Source organism: Sander vitreus, chromosome 21 (assembly GCF_031162955.1).
Source record: "Sander vitreus isolate 19-12246 chromosome 21, sanVit1, whole genome shotgun sequence".
Lineage (NCBI taxonomy): Eukaryota > Metazoa > Chordata > Actinopteri > Perciformes > Percidae > Sander > Sander vitreus.
The window spans coordinates 6,438,157-6,460,192 of record NC_135875.1 but is presented as its reverse complement, the minus strand read 5'-3'; the positions used below and the strand labels follow the sequence as shown (position 1 = coordinate 6,460,192).

Below are 22,036 nucleotides of genomic sequence, written 5' to 3'. Positions count from 1 at the left end.
ACAGTATAGTGTGTCGTAAAAAGTCATAGTATAGTAAGTCGAAAAGGTTATAGTTTAGTATGTTGTAAAAAGTCATAGTATATTATGTTGAAAAAAGTCATAGTATAGTAACTCGAAAAAAGTAATAAAAGTCATAGTATAGTACGTCGAAAAAAATGTCAAAAACATTCATAGTCTAGTACCGTATGTCATAAAAAAGTCATAGTCTACTATGTCGAAAAAAGTCGTATAGTATGTCGAAAAAAGTCATAGTATATTATGTCGAAAAAAAGTCATAAAAAAGTTGTTTAGTATGTTGAAAAAAGTCATAGTGTAGTATGTCGAAAAAAGTCATAAAAAAGTCATAGTATTAGCCTGACAAGCCAGACCCACATCAAGATGTTGGGTCTGGAAACTCACCACAGAAAATGTGTTTTTGGGATGTGGATGAAAGACACCAAATCCCAGAATGCACTTGCTTCGCTGCTTTAGCGTCTACTTCCAAGCCACGCCTACCGTTTACAGACAGACAGTGAGACAGTCAACTCAACTTTAGTGTGTTTTATTGTCATTTCAACCATATACACGAAACAACGTTTCACCGTGGCTGAAGTGTTGTTACAAATTTAAAATATATAAAAACGACATTATATAAAAACGACATATGAAACAGGCTACATTTAGTGCACACACATTATATGCTCCGTAAAGTTCAGCTAACACATAGCTACTAGCATTAGCGCTTGGTGGGCTGTAAACACAGAGTATAAACACAGCCGTAAATTAGCGTGGGATGTAGAATGGTCGGCATTTAACAGTCACAAACTCCACCAGCAGTTAGCAGTTAGTTGGATACAAGCAGCCCATTTCTGCACCAGGCAGTCCATGTTAACACAGCCCACCTCCACTAGCTAGTCTTACCCGGCGACAGAGCAGCCGGCCTGGTAGCTAGATAGTCCGATACAGCAATGTTTCCACAACAACAAAAAACACAGCAGTCTCTGAACTCGCGTTGGGAGTTTCGTTGAAGTTGGATGTAGTCCAGTTTGTTGTCTAATGAGCGGACACTTGCAAGCAGGATTGATGGAACAGGTGGCCGGCTAGTGTTAGCTTTCCACCGGCAAACTCGTTCAACATTCCCCGCTGATGATGTCCCTTTACCAGCCAGAGGCATTGATCAACACCGCTGGTCTCCATAGCAGGCGGGCGAGTATTCCGTCTGTAATAAAGTGTCCTGCATATTCTCCAATCTGTACCAATGTATCCCGGTGGTATACGTGTGCGGTAGTTTGAATGCACATAATTGTTAAAATTTCCTTCGGGATGAATAAATCTATCTAAAGTTTTCTGCTGTAAAGCCACTAAGCGAGGATTCAAGATGGCTGACACTCGTTTTGGTTCAGGAATCTTCGGCGAAAGACAACAGTCCAACCCCCTATGGGCGGGTTGAAAATATGCGGAAGAAGCTCCTACTACTGGCTGTAGTCCATTGCCTCTGGTCAAAAAATCTTCCGATGACCCAAATATCGTCGTTTTACGTCATCGGAAGATTTTTTCCAGACCCACAATACAGAGATCTCTGGTCTCAGGGGGACATGAGGGAGGGAAGCACGGTCATTCAAAATACTACCGTGTTTCTACTGATACAAAGCTTAATGCTAAATCGGTGAAGTATCCCCTTTAACTCCAAGTCTTCCAGAGTCGCGGCCAAAGCCAATTCAAAAGAGCGCTGTTCGCCAGCAGCAGCAGCCATCTTCTTTGTTTTCAAGTAGCAGGGAATTTACGCGAAACCGTCGCAACTCTGCCGTCCTTATGTTAAGCCCGCCCACCGACTCTATACACGATGTGATTGGTCTGACCAGAATTTGGTTTCTCCAGCTCGCAAGCCAACGGAGAATTGCTAGACTGACCCTGGCTGCAAATTATATTTGCTGCCACTAGGGTTTGTCTAGATTTCTAGGCTATCATAGTATTAGTATGTTGAAAAAACAAATAGTATAGTATGTCCAAAAAGTCATAGTATAGTATGTCGAAATAAGTCATAGAAAAGTCATAGTATAGTAAATCAAAAAAGTCATAATATAGTATGTCGAAAAAAAGTCTCAGTACAGTATGTCGAAAAAGTCATAAAAAGTCAATGTCAAAAAAAAGTCACAGTATTGTATGTCGAAAGAAATGACGTCAAAAAGAATTCATTAAATTCATAGTATAGTATGTTGAAAAAATTCATAAAAGAATTCATAGTATAGTATGTCGAAAAAGTCATAAAAAAATAGTATATTATGTCAAAAAACATCAACAAAGTCATAGTCTAGTATGGCGAAAAAAGTCGTATAGTATGTCGAAAAAAAGTCATATAGTATTTTGAAAAAAGGCTTGGTATATTATTTTGAAAAAAATTCATAAAAAATGTCATAGTATACTATGTTGAAAAAACAAGTAGTATAATATGTCAACAAAGTAATGAAAAAGTCATAGTACAGTAGGTCGAAAAAAGTCAAAAAAGTCTTAGTATAGTAACTCGAAAAAGGTCATAAAAAAAGTCATAGTATAGTATGTTGAAAAAAGTCATAGTATAGAATGTTGGAAAAAGTCAAAAAGTCAACGTATATATGTTACACTTCTTAGAATGAAAGGCCGTTCACTAGGGAGCAACACATTTATTTTTGTAAAACAGATAGATAATACAGTTCAGACCCTTTCTAACGGATATTCACACCAGGTTTCAAGAAAAAGACCAGGAGAATCATTAAACATCCAAACCACTCGGGTGACAGCATTTTCTCCCTGCTGAGGTCGGGGAAAAGGTCATCACTGAGAGGCTCAGGGGGAGATTTGTTATCTTTCTGACTCTGTATCACTTACAGTTTGTTTGTTCGCCTTCCAGTTGTGCTCCCCTTTGACCAGGGTACCAATCACAGCCAGCACCACAGTGATGGTGATGACGAGCACAGATGCTGTCTCAGTGACACACAGCTGGCTGTCCAGTGATTCCAGGAAGCTCCCGGCTTGCTGAGCAGGAGCATGGCAGATTATGTCCTTGTAGTCGTCGGCATGCAGATGCTGAACACGACGGATCTTGCCAAAGACGCACTGCAGCTCGCAGTCACAGGTCCAGTGGTTGAAGATAGATAGTTGAAGGTGGGGGGTGGTGGTCTGGAGCTTCAGGAAGGTCTTGAACTTGATGTGCTCCAGCTAGTTTCCCTTGAGACCCAGCAGAGTCAGACTCGATCAGTGAGATGTTGTTGTGGCTGAGCAGCAGCACCTCCAGGCGTTGCTGCCTGCTCAGCAGGCCATCTTTAAGCACATTCAGCCTGTTTGCTTCCAGGCTGCTGAAAGCCTTGACATCCATCGCCCGGATGCGGATGTAACTGAGGTCCAGTTTCCTCAGGTTTTCAAAATCACCCAGTGAAGTAGAGTCCAGGTGCTGCAGCAGGTTGTGGTCCAGCCAGAGCTCCTGGAGAGAGGGCAGACTCTGAGAGAAACCCTGAGTGAGCCAACACAGCCGGTTAAAACTCAAGTCCAGCCTCTCCAGAAACCGCAGTGATGACAGAGACTGAAACGCATAAATAGGACAGAAATCAGGCAAAACAGTAGTGGAATGTAAATAGGTGCATTATTCTAGTACAATTTTGAGGTACTTACTATCCTATGCTACTTTATACCAATTTCAGAGGCAAATATTGTCCTTTTTACTCCACTACCTTCATTTCACAGTAGAGCTGAAACAATTAATTGATTAGTCAGTCAACAAAAAAAAAAATCCCGTCCTGCACTGGCAGCTGCTGCCATGGTCCTGCTCGATGCCCTGCACTGCTACAACTATGATTTCTAGTCATAGCTCTATTATCTTTGTTACTGCCACGGCGCATCATGCCAACTGCTAGAATTATTATGAATCATATTTTTGTTTATCTGTATCAGTGTCTCTGTGTCCCAACCGGCTGCGGCAGATGGCCGCCCACCTAGAGCCTGGGTCTGTCCGAGGTTTCTGCCTGTAAAAAGGACGTTTTTCCTCGCCACCGAATGCTTGCCCGTGGAAAATGTTGGGTCTCTGTAAATTATAGAGTGTGGTCTAGATCTACGCTATCTGTAAAGTGTCCTAAGATAACTCCTGTTGTAATTTGACACTACAAATAAAATTGAATTGATTTACCATTTTCTGACATTTTATTGACTAAACGTTTTTTTTTAAATAGGTGAAAAAAATCAATCAATTAAACCATAATGACAATAATCATTAGTTGCAGGTCACAGCTTTAGCTATATTTTGCACATTAAGATTTTACATACAAAGTTCAACTGAATTACAAGTTGAAAATAAAATACGGTGAATTTCTAAAAACTAAGTAGGCTATTATAAGTACATATAGTTCCACTTCTACAAGCTGCAACATTAAAATGCTGCACCAGTATTAATTAAAATCATGAAATATATAGTATTGTAACACTTACACGGGCCATTTTTTTCCCCCTGCAACGGGTACTTTTTACGTCAATATTTTAGGTAAATTCAGCTCATAATACTTTTGACTTTAGTACAGTTCAGAATGCAGGATTTTTTCTTGCGGTATTATTACTTTTATTTAATAGTTCTGAATATTGGTTCCACAACTGGTCTAAAACAATACAATTAAATGCACAATATTTTGGTACCTGTGGCTGCAGAGTTTGGATGCTGTCGTTGGACATTAGGAGGCTCTTCAGTGACCACAGCCCCACGAAGGATCTGGTGCGTACCTTAGTCAGCTTGTTTCCACTCAAATCCAACAGCCAGGTCCCGTGGGGGACACTGGGAGGGGACCCGGACCAAACCACGAGACCTGCAGTCCACCAGGTCAGAGGATTCACAGCTGGAAGCCCAACACCGTGTTGAGAAGAGGCAGCACACCGAGCATTGTGCAGCCACGGACAGGCATCTTCGGTTTAGATCAGAGTCGGATCACTCCCACCGGAAGGGATGGTTACCTTCTTCCTACCAAAAGAACCTGATATTGATGTTAATTTCACTAAATTCTCTATGAGCAGATATGGAATATTCCCGATTAGAGGGATTATGGGCTTAAACAGATAATCACAAAACATAAAACGTATCTGGGGAGCAAACCTGGTCTCTTTTGGACCCTTTCCTAAAATAAGGATATACATCTGCTGCTCTATTTGGATACATGAATGATTTTTTTTTAATGGAGGGCTTTGTATTTCTGCATCACATTACATACAGAAAGACTATATGGAGTTCTCATAACTAAATTGAGTTGGTGAGAGAATCAAATAGTACAGGCTTCACCATTCACAACGTAAAAAAAACAAGATGTATTATCTTGCAGCACTGTGGATCATTGGGCAAAAAAATGATCACCGTTTCGATATAATTCTAATAACCTATAAATTGAGTAATTTTTGTAGCAAAACTGTGGAAACAGCTTCTCAAATGTGAATATTTGCACGTTTTCTTTGACCTCTATGAAAATATACTAAATATTTTGGGGTTTGTACAAAACAAGACATTAAGTCCAAACCAATTAATCAAGACAATATAAAGAGATTAATAGATACTGATAATCAATACTTGCAGGCCTACTATAATCAAGAGTTATCAGTGAACAATCAAACCACAACAGCCTACCTAAAATCTAGCTGTAATTCCACCCAAAAGCATAGAAATCACTGCTTTTAGGAAGTATTGTCCACACAAATCCAGCTGCAACAGCAGTTTTCAGTTGACTTTGTAAACTACACATTTCAATAAAGTTCATGCTGCAAGTTTCCTCTCAAGTGCTCTGTGTCGCCAAGAGGACACCAGTAAATGTCATCAAGTAGCTTTAGAGAAAACAGAGGCTTAAGACATTTCAATAATTAAGTTGAAACAGTGATGGCTTCAGTTCCCTGCAATTACATGGATGCATCACAATCAGGCTACCGAACAATCCGTGAAAAGAAACCTGAGCAATGTCCATGAAAACCTCATCTGCTCAAAAATGTGGCAGCCTGATGGTCACCCTCAGGCAAACCACAAATATGCCAACACCACAAGGTTAGTATTTCACCTTCAATATGCCCCACAGTTGATTATATTCAGAATGTTAAATTAATCGTTCTTCATGAGGCCTTCAAAAAGTTGTTGAAAATTACAGTATTACAGTCAGAATTTTCGTTACTTTTATTTTAGAAAATGTCCTTTAAAGTGTGGCATTTCAAGTCACATTTTGTTTAAAATACAGAAAATACAGACAGTAGAACATGGATACAGCAAAAAAGGAAACAATGACAGAAAATAAAGCTAACAAGCCTTTCTGACTGCTCTAGTTTTCTCTTTTTGAAATGGAAATGAAGGCAAAGGAAGGAGGGCAGAAAAAGAAAAGGATTCAGGGGTAGGGAGGAGGGGGGAGTAGGGGCAGAATGAGACAAGTTAGTTAAGGAAACTATGGTTGCTTTATGGTTCATGTTTAAATTATTCTTTATAAAGTCTAATTTAAGATTTAATCTTTCCTCTCTCTTTTTTGTCTTTTTCATTTATTGGTATTTTGATCTTCTGGATCCAGGGCCCTCAGCGCTCCTCCTTGTGGTCTCAGACTGAGGACAAGGAATGCAGACTTCGTCTGGCAGTGGAAACAAAACCACCCGCGACGCCTTCCCCGGCTGACCCACACTGCCAACTCAAGAAGATAAAGTGGAGTCCTTCTGTGTTTGCTGTGCTTGTGAACGTTGCATGGACTTCTGACTTTCCACGTCTCTAAAATGTTTCTCAACCTGCAAGAATGAAACCACAACTTTTAAACTTTCACAAACTTTTAAAAAACGGGCACCAATTCTGTGAAAGGTCAACCCGAAAAACCTACGTCCCATGCTGTCATTGTACAGTGAACAATGTACACAGAGACAACGCAGTGAAGCAGGCTATAAAGTTTTACAAATCTTGTCTCAAAATACTCACAATTCAAAACGCTATATACAAAATTAAGCCGGGTACTAGCTGGGATACTGCAGAAAACTGCAAATACATAAACAGACTTGTCTTTAAATAAATACACGGTGGGTATTAACGGAACTTCCTAGGGTGTCCGTATGTTCCAACCCAAGTTTTGTTGGATCGTAAACAGCATCTGAACCCCTCCCTCTACAACTTTCCAAAGTTAGAATGGGTGTGTCCATGGGTGTCCATCAATTTCAGCATCGACAGGTAAGACATTTTAATCTCCACCAGCTGATAGTCAAACAGCAGCACTTGCTTATGTTTTCACAGGTGTTGGCAGGGACAATACAATGTCTTTTCTGTTAAGACACTGTAAGTCATGGCAAATTTAGATTTATAATCTATATTGTTTATGATGCTATACCTTTAGTGTGGCAGTGTTGTATAGTTTTGCTGTTTGACAACCAAAGAGGTAGAGAGTATATAGATTTGCCTGATTTAACCCACACTGCAGTGTTGGCAGCACACTTTAAGAAATGACCTAAAGGTGCCGGTGTAGACAAAATCCTGTGACACAGAAACCCATTTTGCATGTATCTGTTTAAGTGGCGGCATGGTCTGAAAGAGTCTTCCACATTTTGTTTTATAAGTGTATGTGAAACAGTAGCTGTGACATACGTAGAGCTAAAACAATGAGTCCATTATTTCAGTAGTTAATCATCAGAAAATTAATTGGACACTATTTTGATCGTTTCATTCATTTTCCAAGCAAAAATGCCAAACATTTGCTGCTTCTGGGTTCCCAAATATGAGGATTTGCCGCTTTTATTGATCATATACAACATTAAAATGAATCTCTTTGGATTTTGGACTTAAAATTTAAAAAAGAAAATAAAGTCACCTTGGGCTCTGAGAAATTGTGATGGGCATTTCATAGACGATTAATCAAGCGAAAGAAAATAATCTGCAAACTAATCCATAATAAAAAAAAGTCTCATTAGTTGCAGCCCTGAAGTCGTGTAACGTTGGTAAAATTTTGTATAAATATAAAGCATACTTACTATTTTGCGTACATGACTTAAAGCGCTTCCCTCTTTGCCTTTGCAGTTCTCAACCTGGTAAGGTGGCGAGATTACAACATCGTCCATCACAATAATGTTCTTCTCCTGCCATTTACAGTCTTTGATGCTGCAAAGAAAAGTAAAAATCATTGTATCTGCGGCTGAAAGGGTTTGTTAGAGAAGCAAATGATGCAACATGACAGGAAATTATTTTCATACAGGTTTTCCCTGCGTTTATCTCTATTTGAAATGGTTAAGCGATATTTGTCATGAGGGGTAAAGTGAAAATACATTTAATAGACAAGCTTTATATTTAGCAAAAGGATCACTGAGAAAAAATGTAATACAGAGTCCAAAACTCTTTTCCACAAATTTAAGATACCTGGAACACAAAAAAGGATTTTCAAGATTAACTTAATCATGAGTGACCACTTACTGAAGATGCATCTGTCCCACAAAGTAGGGAAACACCCATACAGGTGTCCAATAACGGTCTGATACAGGGATAAAATAGGGTCTGATCAGATATCTGAGACCAAAATCTGATACCAAACACGTCACATAACGAAACGTGAATTTGCCCCAAAGTACAGTACACATGAAAGAAATGACTCATGTTTTATTGTCTCTCAAGATCCAAAAAATAAAATCAGCTAGTGAACTAGTCATAAGCTGATTAAGACGTTATTCAGCCATCACAAGAAAAGTTTGGACAGTTTATGTCTATATCATGCAATAAAACAAGACATTGTGCGATTATTAAAAGTAAACTTTAGTTTAAGATCTCGATTGTGAATGTCTCTTTAAACTGGTCTGGAATCAGCTCATCAGGCAAAACCTGACACCCGAATGAACATTTAAAAAGGTCCAATGTGTGGGAATTTCTCCCATCTAGCGTTGAAATCATATATCGCAATCAACTCTCTCGCGCCACGCAGTTCAAAGTACGTATTACAGCTACGGTAGCCTTCACGCTTCAAAAAGCCGGTCTCTTGCTCTTTTCAATATCCTTTTTCTTTTTCTCGGGGCGAAGAAGACGACTCCTGTTCCTGAAATTTGGATTTTGAATATGCGTGGTCCTCCAGGTTTCCTTCTTCAAACTTGCCGGGGCCGGGAAGCTACGATACCCATTAGCAGCATTAGCAGCACCTGTGAGTTTATCATGTGACAGCAAAAACGCGAAAGGCGGAGCAGTATGTCCTGTATGTCCCTTACCGGCCAACGTATTTCAAGATGGAGCATAAATATGGAGCGTCTACCCCAGTTCATGCGAATGCAAATGTAAAATTTCAAGCCAAAAGGAATACTTTGAATTGATGGTAATGGTAAATATTAATGAAAAAAATTACACGTTTGTGAACGGGCAACAGATTTTGATAATGAACAACTAAACACGTTACACACTGGACCTTTAAGAGTGACTAACATTCAGTTTGTCAAAAAAACTACAAATCAGGTGAGTAAATAGTCTTGTTTCAAACAACACACAAGACATGCTTACTCATTACAACCAGCACACAATACTCCCTAAAAAACAATGACTAATATAGTAAAATACTCATCCAGGAAGAGGGGGGATATTTAGGAGAGGTGAGGTAAAAGTAAGTCAGAGCAGAACAAATATTAGAGACAAATCTGCCTGAGAATAAGCAGTTTGTTCTGTCAAATATTGGGGAAAGTAGACAAGACTTCTCCCCTTCCCCCCATACAAGACATTTAATGAACATGATTACTTTGACTTTTTTAATTCAGCAGCATGTTTCTGTTGAATTGTTGGTTTTGTTTTAAAAGGATTGTCCACAAATTCTCTTTTGAATTATTTTTGTTTGGACTTTGTAGTCTTGGGCTGACATGACACTGCTAGCTGAGGTAGAGGTCCTCACAAGCCCACTCTGTTCCTCGTGGACAAGACCCGGCTCTGAACCAGAGTCTAGCCCGTGTTCATATTATTGACAGTCTAATGGGGTGGGGGGTCCCGCTCTGTTGCCGTGCTGCTCGTGATCAGCTCTAATCACCATAATCACCGCAGAAATTAAAAAAAAAATTTGTAAACCCTCTGGTCCTTTTAAGAGCAGAATTTAAATCTATGCACGTCGGGGTCTGGTAGGTTACCACGGGTTGTTTGGGATCGGCTCGTGAAGACCTTTAAAAGGTGAGGTAAGCCAATAACAGATGGCATAAATACTTGAATATCAGCATCATTTTATCTTAAACTATAACACTCACTTATAATTGTCTGAACTAGTTCTGATGCTTTTTGATCTTCACTGTAGAACATTGAGCAGCGTTGACCCTGCTGATCAGATCAGCGACTGAATAGTATGAAGTTCTTACGTTTTGTGAATAGTCTGGAATAGCTGTTGGCCCTCCACAGAAACACCAGCACTGATTGCATAGGCTTGGGACAGCTTGTCCTCCTTTTCTGTCCGTGCTCGATTGGCAAGCTGTGAAGAGTCAAACAGAACAACAACGCATTCTTAACACTGATCATTATTTGATTTGACAGCTTTGAACTACAGTGATTTACACGCAAACATTTATTTGAGATGTATAAAAAGAAATACATAAATAAATAACTCAAATAATAATCAGGTTGTTTTTTTCTATTGTCCCAATTCAGTGGCTGGATCCTCAGTAGTCCACATTTCTAGACCAAATAGGTCATCACAAGCTGACAAAGCAGTAAACGGCATATACTTTACATGCCTCATTATACCAGAATCCATTGTGGCAGGTCCTCTCTTTTATGGAGCATTCACTGACCCTCGAGAACTCATGAAGTCAGGATGTATTAAGTGACTGCATCATATTTACCAGGTGGAGGATCACAATGGAAATAAGCCTGTGGGCTTTAGTGTGTAATTAAATTCTCAACAATGTGTACGTGATACCTGTCTTCAGGTAAAGCAGTATTATGTCTATTTTGTGATTGTCAAATACATCATATTTAACAGATACAGTACTTCCAACTTAACTAGACCAATTAATAGCCTGATGATGGAAATGGAAGTTGTCCATCATGTGCTGAGGTGTCAAATCACAACCCTTTGCTCACCGTTTTAGAAAACTGCTAGTGACACACTTGGAAATGCATTTATTTTAATGTTTTGGGGGGGCCACATCTTTTGGGGGATCCAGCCCCTGAATTAAGTCACAGCTCAGACTAAATGACGAGCTTACAGTTGCGTGCGTTTAAGTTCAACCTCACATTCACTTAGTTAATAACTTTTGGATCATCTGGCTGTGAAATTAATTCATTGCACACACACACACACACGTAAAAAGGACAAAAAGACTAACCTTGCTAACATTCAGTGATGCTAGTGGGGGTGGAGTCTCAGTGCGGTCATTAATTATGTCCACATCAGAAACATAGGCTAAGTTGATCAGGATGACGTCGTTGAGGTTTGGCTTACCGCTGGAGGAAGCACATTCTTTGAAAAAGCTCAAGTCAAGGCACACAACTTCATCACAATACAAAATGACTATTTAAATCTGACCCCCTCATGAACCTGGCTGCACAGAGGAGCTTATGATACAGAGAACACTGACTAACACTGACAGTGAGCAGCAGTGCCAGTTACAGAGGGAAATGCAGTGCTGCCACCTACAGTAATCATAGAAGAATGGAGAATTGTTAGAAACGAATTAACATTGAGTACAGCATATGCACATACACACAGCAGCGAAGCAAGTGTTAACTTTGTGATTTTGAATGACTTTGAATGACTCTTTGCTCATGCCCCAAAAATGAACTTGTCTTTTAGGTTTATAACCCAATGGCAGCTTGACTTATCTTAGAAAATAAAGATTAATTAACTCAGCCATGGCATCTTGATTTATAGGCGCATTGGTTTGCAGTCAGATGGATTTAAGTCCTTACATTTTCCTAGAATAACATTTTGAGCGAAAACAGCAACATTCTGAACTACAGAAAACAAAAACATATACACAAAGAAACAGAATTAGCAATTTTATCTTAATACAATGTGGTTTTCTGAAACCCTGACGGACCAGGTCCTCAAGGCGTCGACCCCACTTGCCCCGTCATATCAGTGATACAGGAACGGCTTGTAAGACTTGTCAGCGTGATTCAGATGCACGACAGGCTTTCCCCCATATTTTAGTCTGATCGAGTATTAGTTTAATCGAATACAACAAGCACACACACAAGCTAGGACAGAATGTGACCTGATATGACAGTGACAGCATGACCTTAAAGTTCGACCTAAGCGGTAAAATTTAGACTGGTCTTCATTTAATTCTGATCCGTACATCCTTCGATTAAGTCTATGCCCTGTGGGGCGGCCTCTGGCTCACCCAGTAAGAGCATGCGCCCCATGTAGGCTGAGTCCTTTGCAGCGGCGTGGGTTCGAATCCGACCTGCTGCCATTTGCTGCGTGTCATCCCCATCTCTCTCCCCCTTTCCTGTCTATCCACTGTCACTATATCATAAAAAGGGAAAATCCCCCAGAAAATCTTTAAAAAAAAGATGCCCTGTAAAAGAAAGTTTCATGTAAATGCCCAGGCTTTTCTAGCACACTGTCTGACTAAGATGGCTTTACTGATTAATTTGACTGATGTCAATTCAGTTTCTTGGACAGACACTAAAGTTTCAAACAAACTAAAAAAGCCTGTGAGGCTAACTGCCAAACAGTATTAACTGCTATTAACTTAGTTCATTTGGTGTTTTAACCCCACAGCCTGGCCGTGTTCACGTTAACTACACCTAGACAGCGGTTTTCAAAGTTGGGTCTGGGGACCCCCAGGGGTCTTTGAGAGGGTTCCGGGGAGTCCCCAGCAAAAAGGGGAATAATTTATTATAATTCCATCCATAAGTAACACAAAGACATGACTATTTTGATTATAGGTTTCATACACTTCCTGTAATGGGTTGGTCCAGCATGCCACCTAAATGTGTATTTTACACATACCCGTCTTCAGCCAAAGACTCATACCCCCAAGGTGATCCACCGGAGGTCGTTCATGCAGGGGGCCCATCAAACTTTTTAATTCATCCCCACTCCTTCGCAGAATGGACATCAGTGGACTGGGAGGCTGCAGAGGTCCCTCTGGACTCACTAACTGAAACTAGACTCACGTTTCTATTCTTTACATTCACACACTGCAACTTTGGCAGAGTGTAATAATAAAATAAAAAAAAATTGTACATATAATTTATAATAATCCCCATTTTGCATACTATATGCATGTACGTTTAAAGGGCATACTTTCAACGATTATATTATTAGTACTTGTGTTTTAGATTGATATTTGATCGATTCCCTGCACTATTCTTTGTTTAGTGATTTTCTTTCGTGTACTGCTGCTGTGACACGTGGATGTCCCCCAGGGATGAATTAAGTATCCATCTTTATGTAAAAAGTAGCTATCTAATTTTTATCTATCCATCTATACCCACACCCATGGATGGGTGTAACGTTGGACATGTTCACCAGCAAGCTAACGTTGGTTGTAATGAACTCATGATGCCTGAGCCACTTGAATTTTGTTGAAATGAAACAGAATCGTAACATAATTCTGACCATAATCACCCAACAAATACAATGTCACCAGAATCCGTTGAGACTTGGGGGGGGAAAGCCCAGCTGATAAGCTCGGGAATGCTAATACCGTTAATTGAGCTAGTAGCGGCAGTGTGGGGTTGACCGACAGTTAGCATGTTAGCCGAGCTAACAGCAACTTCATTGTAACGTTAGCGTGGAAGGGAACTCGGTGTCCATTCATCACAAGCTTTTAGAAATAAAGCGTTAGCATCTCCGAACAACGGCACAATAAAATATGTGAAGTGAATCTGTGTACCCGGGCAAAGAGCGGGATCCGCTGAATGTCAGTTAGCTTGCTAACTAGCAACGGTTTGTGCCTGTTGAGAGCACACAGCCATGATGCCTACTAGGATTCGTTGCCAGATAGTGATCCATGTTGAGGTCTGGCAATACAATGAGTGGATTCAAAACACATGCTCTTCTTAGCGGATAACGTGAAGCCGTTAAATGAGCCGGCAACATCTATAATGTCTTCAACAGATAGGAGATGGATGGGTAACTACATTGCGAATTAAAGTATTTAAAGCGGACAAAGATATAGAACTCAGCTACTACCAATTACGCCTGCGCGGATCACTATTTGACATATTTTCGGTTACCCTACAGGCCCTTGCAGCCAGGCAGGCCAGCAAGCCGTCCGCAGTTCGAAACAAACAAAGGATACTCAGAGTTAACATCTTGGACTGGTAGTCAAACGCGACCACCTCTCCTTGTAGACGTTGGCCCAAGCAGGTGAGGCAAGAGACATGGCTCCCGACGCTGAAATACTCCCCCGGTCCAGGAGCCGCCATCTTCTCCGCCAGGAAACCGGAGCGCCTGCCTTACGTAAAACGACGTGATGTCGTATGGAGACAAAACCTGGGCGTGTCAAAGTACGTCGCGTGATGGTCATTTATTCTACGACGAATTATATTATTATTATTATTATTATTATTATTATTATAAAAATCTACAAACCCCAAAGCCTTAAAGATTTTTTTTTTTCTTGAAATAATTTATTTACCAATTAACCCCTGGTATATAGCTAGGTCTATTGTTATTTGTCATTGCACTTGTTTTGTAATTAATAATTTGAAAAAAACTACTAATTATATTTACTATTTAAAGTAACTATATATAACTTTTAAATGTTTCTGAAACTGTGTGATTTTTCATCTGATGATCATAAATGACCTGTAACAGCAAACGAGACTAACAGTGAAAAGGACGCTATTTTTATATAGTTTTTATCAATGCCTTTGCCCAGTCTGGTTTTCCCCACACAACAGGGGTGGTATTGATACAAATATTTGATGATTTAAAATTCTATATATCGGCCGATATATATATATATATATATTAAATCCAGAAACGCGTAACAAAACATAAACAGATTTTCCTAACATTAGTTATTTGTAGTTATTTATGAGTCCTCACTAAAATAATATGATAATGCAGTTTAAAAATAAACTTGTATGTTTTATTGTCACAACAGAACAGAGGAACATCAAAATATATTAAAGTTCTCATTAATAAAATGTATAAAAATACAAACTTGAAATGAAACTTAAAGGGTTAAACACGAGTGTTGCCAACAGGGAGGTTGTAGAGCGCCCTCTGGACAAACTATGCAACGCCAACACTCAGAACATGGTTGGAGAGTGTTTTGTCCGTTTTTATTTTATTTTTTAAATATTCATTTATTGGCCATTATAAATGCGGATACCGATAGTTTGGAAAATGTCTAATATCGGCCAATAATATCGGCCCGCCGATATATCAGTCGGGCTCTAAAAAACACTACTGCTTTTGTCCAAAGCGGCCGCTAGAATCAACACAAACTGGAAGTTACATATAGCCACTTTAATCTGCTGCAGCTTTTTAGAGGTTTAGTAATAAAAGTTGTATTGAAATCTATGTAATAGTGGTATAGGCATATTCCTGGGAGGAGATGACATTACCAAGAATAAATGCTTAACTATTTACATCAGGAATTACACAGGCTGAAACTCTGCCCTAAGGAAGATTATTTTGGGCTTCGCTTTATGGAGAATGAATTAGCAGGAAATGTGGCTAGTTGGAGACAAATTCTGTCTTAATATAACAAAGTTAAAGAGGTTTCGTTGAAAATCTTGCATAAAATATATTCAGCAAAAAATACATTAAAGAGATTAAGACTTGATATTGAATATTATTGCACTTTCTGTGAACTAGAAGAAGAAACCATCTGACATTTATTTTATCACTGTATGCATACTAGAATATTTTGGGTTGATGTTCAACATCGTATAGGAAGGAAAACAAACAATTCAATTACAGGACATTCTAATCTAATTTTATTATTTGGGCAACTCCACATTCAGAATAAGTAATGAGTGGACTCCAAACCAAACTTTGGACATTTTTTTTTTATCAAGAACTGCATCAATATTTTAACACTAAGATACCTTAAAAATAAGGAAGGCAATTAAGACTATTTTTGTGTGTGATACATTTGTCATGGATACATTGATTTGAATGTATATGACCTTTATATATATATAGCTTACATAATGTTAAAAAGTATGTCAGGTTATGGTCATTTTTTCTAATACAACGATCTATATTTACTATTTAATCTATTTAACATCATGCTTTATCATTATATATATATATATATATATATATATATATATATATATATATATATATATATATATATAGTCTACTAAATGTTTTAATTGTAGATGAAATGTAAATAGCCTATAATTCCATTCATCGAAGTACAAAGTTGTGGCTTTGTCTCCCATTGATTCAACCGCTCTCCATTCCAAGTACTCTCCCTACCAGAGTCGAGTATTTTTTTGCCAGCTAACCCTAACCACTCCTCTTTCCTAAACCTAACCAACCCAACCAGAGAAGGTAACGAGTACTAGCCAATCAGAGGAAGAGTAGGGCGGGTCATGCCTTCGCCATCCTAGGAAAAAAAAAAGTGGCCTACCGGAGATCTGACGGTACTGCTAGCAGTATGGAAGCCCCTTCCTGCAAATGTGATGAAAAAAAAGAAACTTTAAAAAAGTATATGAGATAGTAACTGAAAATAATGACTTAGTATTTCAAAACAAAAAAACAATGACAATTAGGCTATGTTCACTTGGTGTCTTTTTTTATGCTGCTAGCGTCTGTTTTAAATCATAATCCTATAGAATAAACCGTGTTTTTTCGAAAAAGTCCTGAGCGCTTTTTTAAACGCCAAAGTTTTTTTTCTGCAGCTCAGAGCGTCTTTTTGAAGTTGAAAAAAGTTAAACTTTTCTGACCTGTTGTTTTCATAACAAGAAAAAATTGAGTCGGAGCATATGAGCGTCACCGGGTGCTCCCTGTAGAGGGAATGACAGTTGGGGGAACTCACTTTGTTTTATCTAACGCTAGTAGAACTGCTCTGTTCTTCCTCTAGCTCGCTTCACCGTTTTGTTTTATCTAACGTTAGCATTAGCACCGCTCCACAAAGCGCTCTTGCATAGTCAAGTCGATCGCCAAGTGTAAACATAGCCTTAGTATATCAAAATAACGACTTAGTATCTCACACCTTAGTGTCGCAAAATAATGACTTAGTGTATCAAAATAATGACTTAGTATCTCTAATAATGAGAAGCTGTCTCAAAATATGCTAAGTCATTATTTTTAAATACTAAGTAATTATTTTGAGATAAATACTAACTCATTATTTTGACAAAGTTTCTCATTATAATTATTTACCAGATCTTCTTTTTTAGCTGATCAGCTTTTTTCATCACATTGGCGGAAATAGGCTTCCATACTGCATGCTGCAGCACTTCCTGAACTACAAAATAATCAGCAAAGATTCTCTTTTACTCTGTAATCAGGATTGCAGTTTGATTTTTGCATCCACATCCAAGTAACGTTATAGTATTGGGAGAGGACGCAGTCATGGAGGCTGTTTACACCCAAGGTATCTGGATGGCTGAAAGTCTCCAGCAGAGGACGATAAGTCAAGAAAAAATGTGGCTAGTTGTCACTCACATTGGAGACCCCAAAGCAGCTTTCCTGCTCGTCTTTCCTTTCACATATTTCATCAGCAAACGAGCTGGAGTTGCGGTGCTTTGGGTAGCAGCTATATCGGAGTGGTTAAACTTGGTGTTTAAATGGTAAGGCTAAAAGAAGCAGCCAGCATGTTTTAAACATTCTTTTTAATGTGTAGCTAGCTTTTAGTTATCTCTAACATGTTAGCACGAAGCTAACGTTTGCTGTTGGCATTCAACGACAACTGTAGTCTTTTATTTTTCATATTTTATTCACAACAATGAAGTCAGAAAGACATTTATATTTTATTCTGTTGACGTTGCAGCTTCTATAGGAAATGCAGTCCCACCGTGTGTACTGTCCGAGGTGAAACCGATAAAAGCGGAACCTTTTATATAAAGGACAGTCTAGTAACGGTAATTAGTAGTGGTATTGGATTTTCTCAGGGGTAATATCAAATTAAATATTGATAACATTGGTTACTTATGACAACAGCATATTAAGCATAGCTATCATAATTATTTACAGATGTTTACAGATGGATCCAGGGACCTAAATAGTTAATGTGTTAGGCATTGTTAAAACCCTCAAAAAATATCCAATAGATTATCTGCATACACACACACACACACACACACACACACACACACACACACACACCACACATTAGTCTACAATGGATAGGCAAGGTTAAAACAATCAGAATAAAACTAGAATGTCACCGCTGATATGCACAGTTCTCAAAACGGTTTGAGAAACCTTCTAAAACTGGGAATAGATGTATATTTTGTTGAATACCACCAGCACAAATGGCAGTAGATGGAAACAAAGTTGCTGATAAATTGGCTAAAAGATAATTAAGAATTGTGAGGATAATATTTTAGAAATTATACACCATAAAATAGAAAATCTTGGTCAAAAATATGGGATAAAGGTGAATAGGGCAGTAGAAACTGAAAGGGAAATGAGTATTAAATGATTGTTGTACAAACAATGTTAGGACAAACAGAAGTAGATTTAATATCCAGAGTATAAACGCTACCTAAAGTCATGCTGTTACACAATCTGGTACAGTATAACACCATGTACGTTTATGACCAATACATAAATGTACGTTTCCCAGGATGCTGTTTGGAGAAAGGCCTTTCTGGTGGATAGGTGAATCAGGTCTGTTCGTCAACAAGCAACCCAACGTGCACCAGTTTTCCTCCACCTGTGAAACCGGCCCAGGTGAGAAGTCCTCAAAGAAAAATATAACATGCATCAGTCATAGACAGTACACTTAATTCATTGCACAGTCAGCTGTAAAGCTAACGTCCGTCTCTCAGGGAGTCCATCGGGACATGCGATGGTGACGGCAGCAGTCTGGTGGGTCGTGGTGTCCTCACTGGGGTCATCTCTGTACTTACGCACTCACAGGTATGCCCATTTCAAATAAACAAATATGCTGTTTTGGCTTTGAAAATGCAAGAAATTGAAGGATATCAGAGCTATTTTTGAATGAATACCTCTTTCTCTGTGGCTCCAGTGTGGTGTTATCAGCTGCTCCCTACCTGCTCTATGTGGTGATGCTGGTGGCAGTTGGAATCTCCAGGATCTTTATCCTCGCCCACTTCCCTCACCAGGTCATCGCTGGCTCCATTACAGGTCTGACCAACAGTTTCATGCACAAGCTAAAACATGGAGTGTGGGTAGGCTATATGGATTTAATCCTCTATCTCTGTACGTAATCATTTTACATAAAAAATGGGTAAAACAACCGGACAGTATTGGCTGTTTTAGGCTAAACTAATGAATTTAAGTACTTCTTCACACTGATGCAAAAATCATATTCATTCAAAATTACTATAAAAACTGTAGTTAATTGATTTGCAACAATTTCCACTGTAGCCTAATACACTCAGAGATGTTAACTACCGTATAAACGGTATAGAAAAATCTCTGTCGGGTGAAAAAAATGTATATTGTGTCACAGAATATATTGTGTTAGCAATACAATTTCATAGCATTTGTGTTCTACCCTTTGCTACCCCAGAGGTTAAGCAATACAGTCTAGCTTTCACTTCAAATTTGAACTGATTGACTTTCTTTTGTCAGGTTTCATTCTGGGGATGGTTCTGAGCCGCAGAGTACCAGAAGGACGCCCCCTGCTGTTCTTCTTTAGCTTCAGCATCGGGCTGCTGCTCGGTACTCTGATGCTGCATGCTGGACTGCAGCAGCTGGGAATCGACCTCTCCTGGTTAGTCTTTTTTATTACATTTATGTGTATTGGTGAGTCTGTTCACTGTGTAATAAGCCCTGTGAGGTGAAGTAAATCTTTCTTTCCTAGACTGGACATATTCTATCTATTCCACAGGTCTATTACCTTGGCTAAGAAATGGTGCAGCCGTGCAGAGTGGGTTCGTTTGGATTCAGCCCCATTCTCATCTCTGACTCGAGACTGCGGGGCCCTTTTGGGTTTGGGGCTGGCCCAGTACTGGAAGCCTGGCGGATATTCTCTGCCTTGGGCTCCACGGGCTTTGTCTCTGGCCATTTCGTCCATGGGACTGTACCACGTCAATCGTCTGCCGCTCCCGGTCCGACCACAAGGACTCTTCTATGGCCTGTTCTTTGTCAAATTCGTCATAGTACCTCAGATTGTCATGGTGCTTGTGCCTGGAATGGTTTACCTGTTCACACACAAAAAGAAGAAGGACTAGAAACTATTTTCCCCTCAATGTTAAAGGTGTCTTTCACACCTCCAAAAACGATAGCTTCCTCCTGAGTTTCTGGGCACTTTAAATGTCTAATGTATGTATTTCATGAGTGTGTAAAAGCTGTAGGTAGTTACTCAACATTTGTTTTTGTTCTCTTACAATTCAACTGGCAGGAGTCTTCAGTCAGTGACGTAATGGTTTTAAATGATTACATGGTCTTTAAAGCTATAGTGCGTAGTTTCTGTCGCCCCCATGAGGAATTCTAAGTAATGACAACAAAACTGTTGATGCGTCCACATGATACAAGCCTTCCGTGATCATGCACGCACCAATCCCCCCCCCCTCCACACAGTTGCTAGTAGCCAAGGAGGACACGGAGGATTAAAAAAACATGGACTCTTCAGAAGAGGTAATTATCTTCGCTGAAGTTTCTGCACGGTAAAGTCACCGGACGACACAATCTTCTGAACATAGCCATACTGAGAAACACAGAGAGAGTTGTGTGCAGCTGATAGTCTTAATTAGCTTTGTAGCAACTCATTTGGCAATGGCTTGAATGTAACGGACGTTCATTCACATCAAAAATTTACGCACTGAAGCTTTAAGTGTGAGGATTGTATCAGATTTTTAATTTACCGCACATTTGCAGTAAATCTATATACAGCAATAATAATAAGTGTTAATACTATAATATTTTTGGGGAAATCGTGAGTTGTTCTGTGGTGAAAGTGCAGTTTTGAGGTATTGCACATCAAAAAATATGATACATGCTTGAAAACCCCATTGCTTCTGAATGTTACCAGAGAAAGGCTTCAGAGAAAACATCTTTTCGATCATTTGTACTTACTTTATCGACGATGTTTCAGCCCTCAGACCTTACCATCAGGTAAAAGATTGTGTAAATCAGATTTAAAAAAAAAAAAAAGAAGAAGAGATTTACTTAAAGGTCCGAGGACTAAAATATTGTTCATAAAGTGAGTACAAGTGGTGAAGACAGTCAAGAGTTGTTGATCCTACGATCACTACGATTTTTTGGTCTGCAAGAACTTTATAGTCGCTGTTTATGTTACCCAAGAAAAGTCAAAATAGTACTCCACCGGTTTAGCATTGCACTCCTATACCGATGGACAGTTAAAGATATCGATGCAGTAGAACTAGAAGTATCTTCTTTTTTATTCCACACATTCTTCCTTGTCAAAACCTGGCACCTACATTACCCACATTGCAACTCAACCACCAACAGTTCAGTTTGGAGATTCGGGCGTGTTATGCTTGTAGCATGTAGTCTTGAGCCGCTAGCCTCAAGCAGCTTTTTAACGCCACAGATTTTTTTTTTTTAATTGTAGTCTTCATCCACAACTGACGCTGACTCAAGTAACATCACTTGAGGCAATTTGTCAGATTTTGTGCAGCTCCATCTAGAGGCCCAAGACCTGTAAACAGATTTGATGTGTAAAATAAGTGGAGTTACCCTTTAAAAATGCACATTGCAAAATTCAGCAATTAAAAAAATATTTTGGTCAAACTTTGTTTAAAAGGTCAACAGATGTATGACAATGTAAATTACATGAACACTTAATAATGCAATAAAATCCAATGCAACATCACCATTGTTTTAAACATAAATAGCTTTACGAATGTAACTTTACGTATTTTTGGTAGTTGCAATGGATTATATTATATTGTATATTAGTTTGTTACTCTGTCGACACACTAGTGTTTTATTTTGTTTTGTGGACCAAAATCATCCAAATTATATGTGTATGTTCTATTCAAATGTTCAGTAAAATAAATGACTGACATGCAGGGCGTGTTTCA

General features: G+C 39.0%; 3 protein-coding genes across 4 annotated transcripts; 1 reads left to right on the top strand and 2 right to left on the bottom strand.

Annotated features, from left to right (window-relative positions):
- Nucleotides 1-2,457: 2,457 nt before the first annotated feature.
- Nucleotides 2,458-6,020, bottom strand: LOC144536394 (podocan-like protein 1). The gene is made up of 2 exons (XM_078279506.1): nt 4,636-6,020; nt 2,458-3,535 (listed from the first exon to the last, which is right to left on the bottom strand). The coding sequence occupies exons 1-2, from the start codon at nt 4,669-4,671 to the stop codon at nt 3,086-3,088; spliced, it is 486 nt and encodes a 161-aa protein (XP_078135632.1). The 5' UTR covers nt 4,672-6,020; the 3' UTR covers nt 2,458-3,085.
- A 107-nt stretch (nt 6,021-6,127) lies between these two features.
- Nucleotides 6,128-14,352, bottom strand: lsm12b (LSM12 homolog b). 2 transcript variants are annotated; one of them, XM_078279505.1, is made up of 6 exons: nt 14,188-14,352; nt 11,257-11,390; nt 10,291-10,400; nt 7,957-8,083; nt 7,797-7,866; nt 6,643-6,732 (listed from the first exon to the last, which is right to left on the bottom strand). In XM_078279505.1, the coding sequence occupies exons 1-5, from the start codon at nt 14,312-14,314 to the stop codon at nt 7,837-7,839; spliced, it is 528 nt and encodes a 175-aa protein (XP_078135631.1). In that variant the 5' UTR covers nt 14,315-14,352; the 3' UTR covers nt 6,643-6,732; nt 7,797-7,836. The 2 variants fall into 2 exon arrangements, with proteins under 2 accessions (XP_078135630.1, XP_078135631.1); XM_078279504.1 differs by lacking the exon at nt 7,797-7,866 and having other exon boundaries at nt 6,128-6,732; nt 14,188-14,351.
- Nucleotides 14,353-17,279: 2,927 nt separating this feature from the next.
- g6pc3 (glucose-6-phosphatase catalytic subunit 3) lies at nt 17,280-22,024 on the top strand. The gene is made up of 6 exons (XM_078279340.1): nt 17,280-17,647; nt 18,646-18,752; nt 18,851-18,941; nt 19,051-19,169; nt 19,620-19,761; nt 19,879-22,024. Exons 1-6 carry the CDS (start codon nt 17,430-17,432, stop codon nt 20,219-20,221), a joined length of 1,020 nt encoding a protein of 339 aa, XP_078135466.1. The 5' UTR covers nt 17,280-17,429; the 3' UTR covers nt 20,222-22,024.
- The last annotated feature ends 12 nt before the right edge of the window (nt 22,025-22,036 follow it).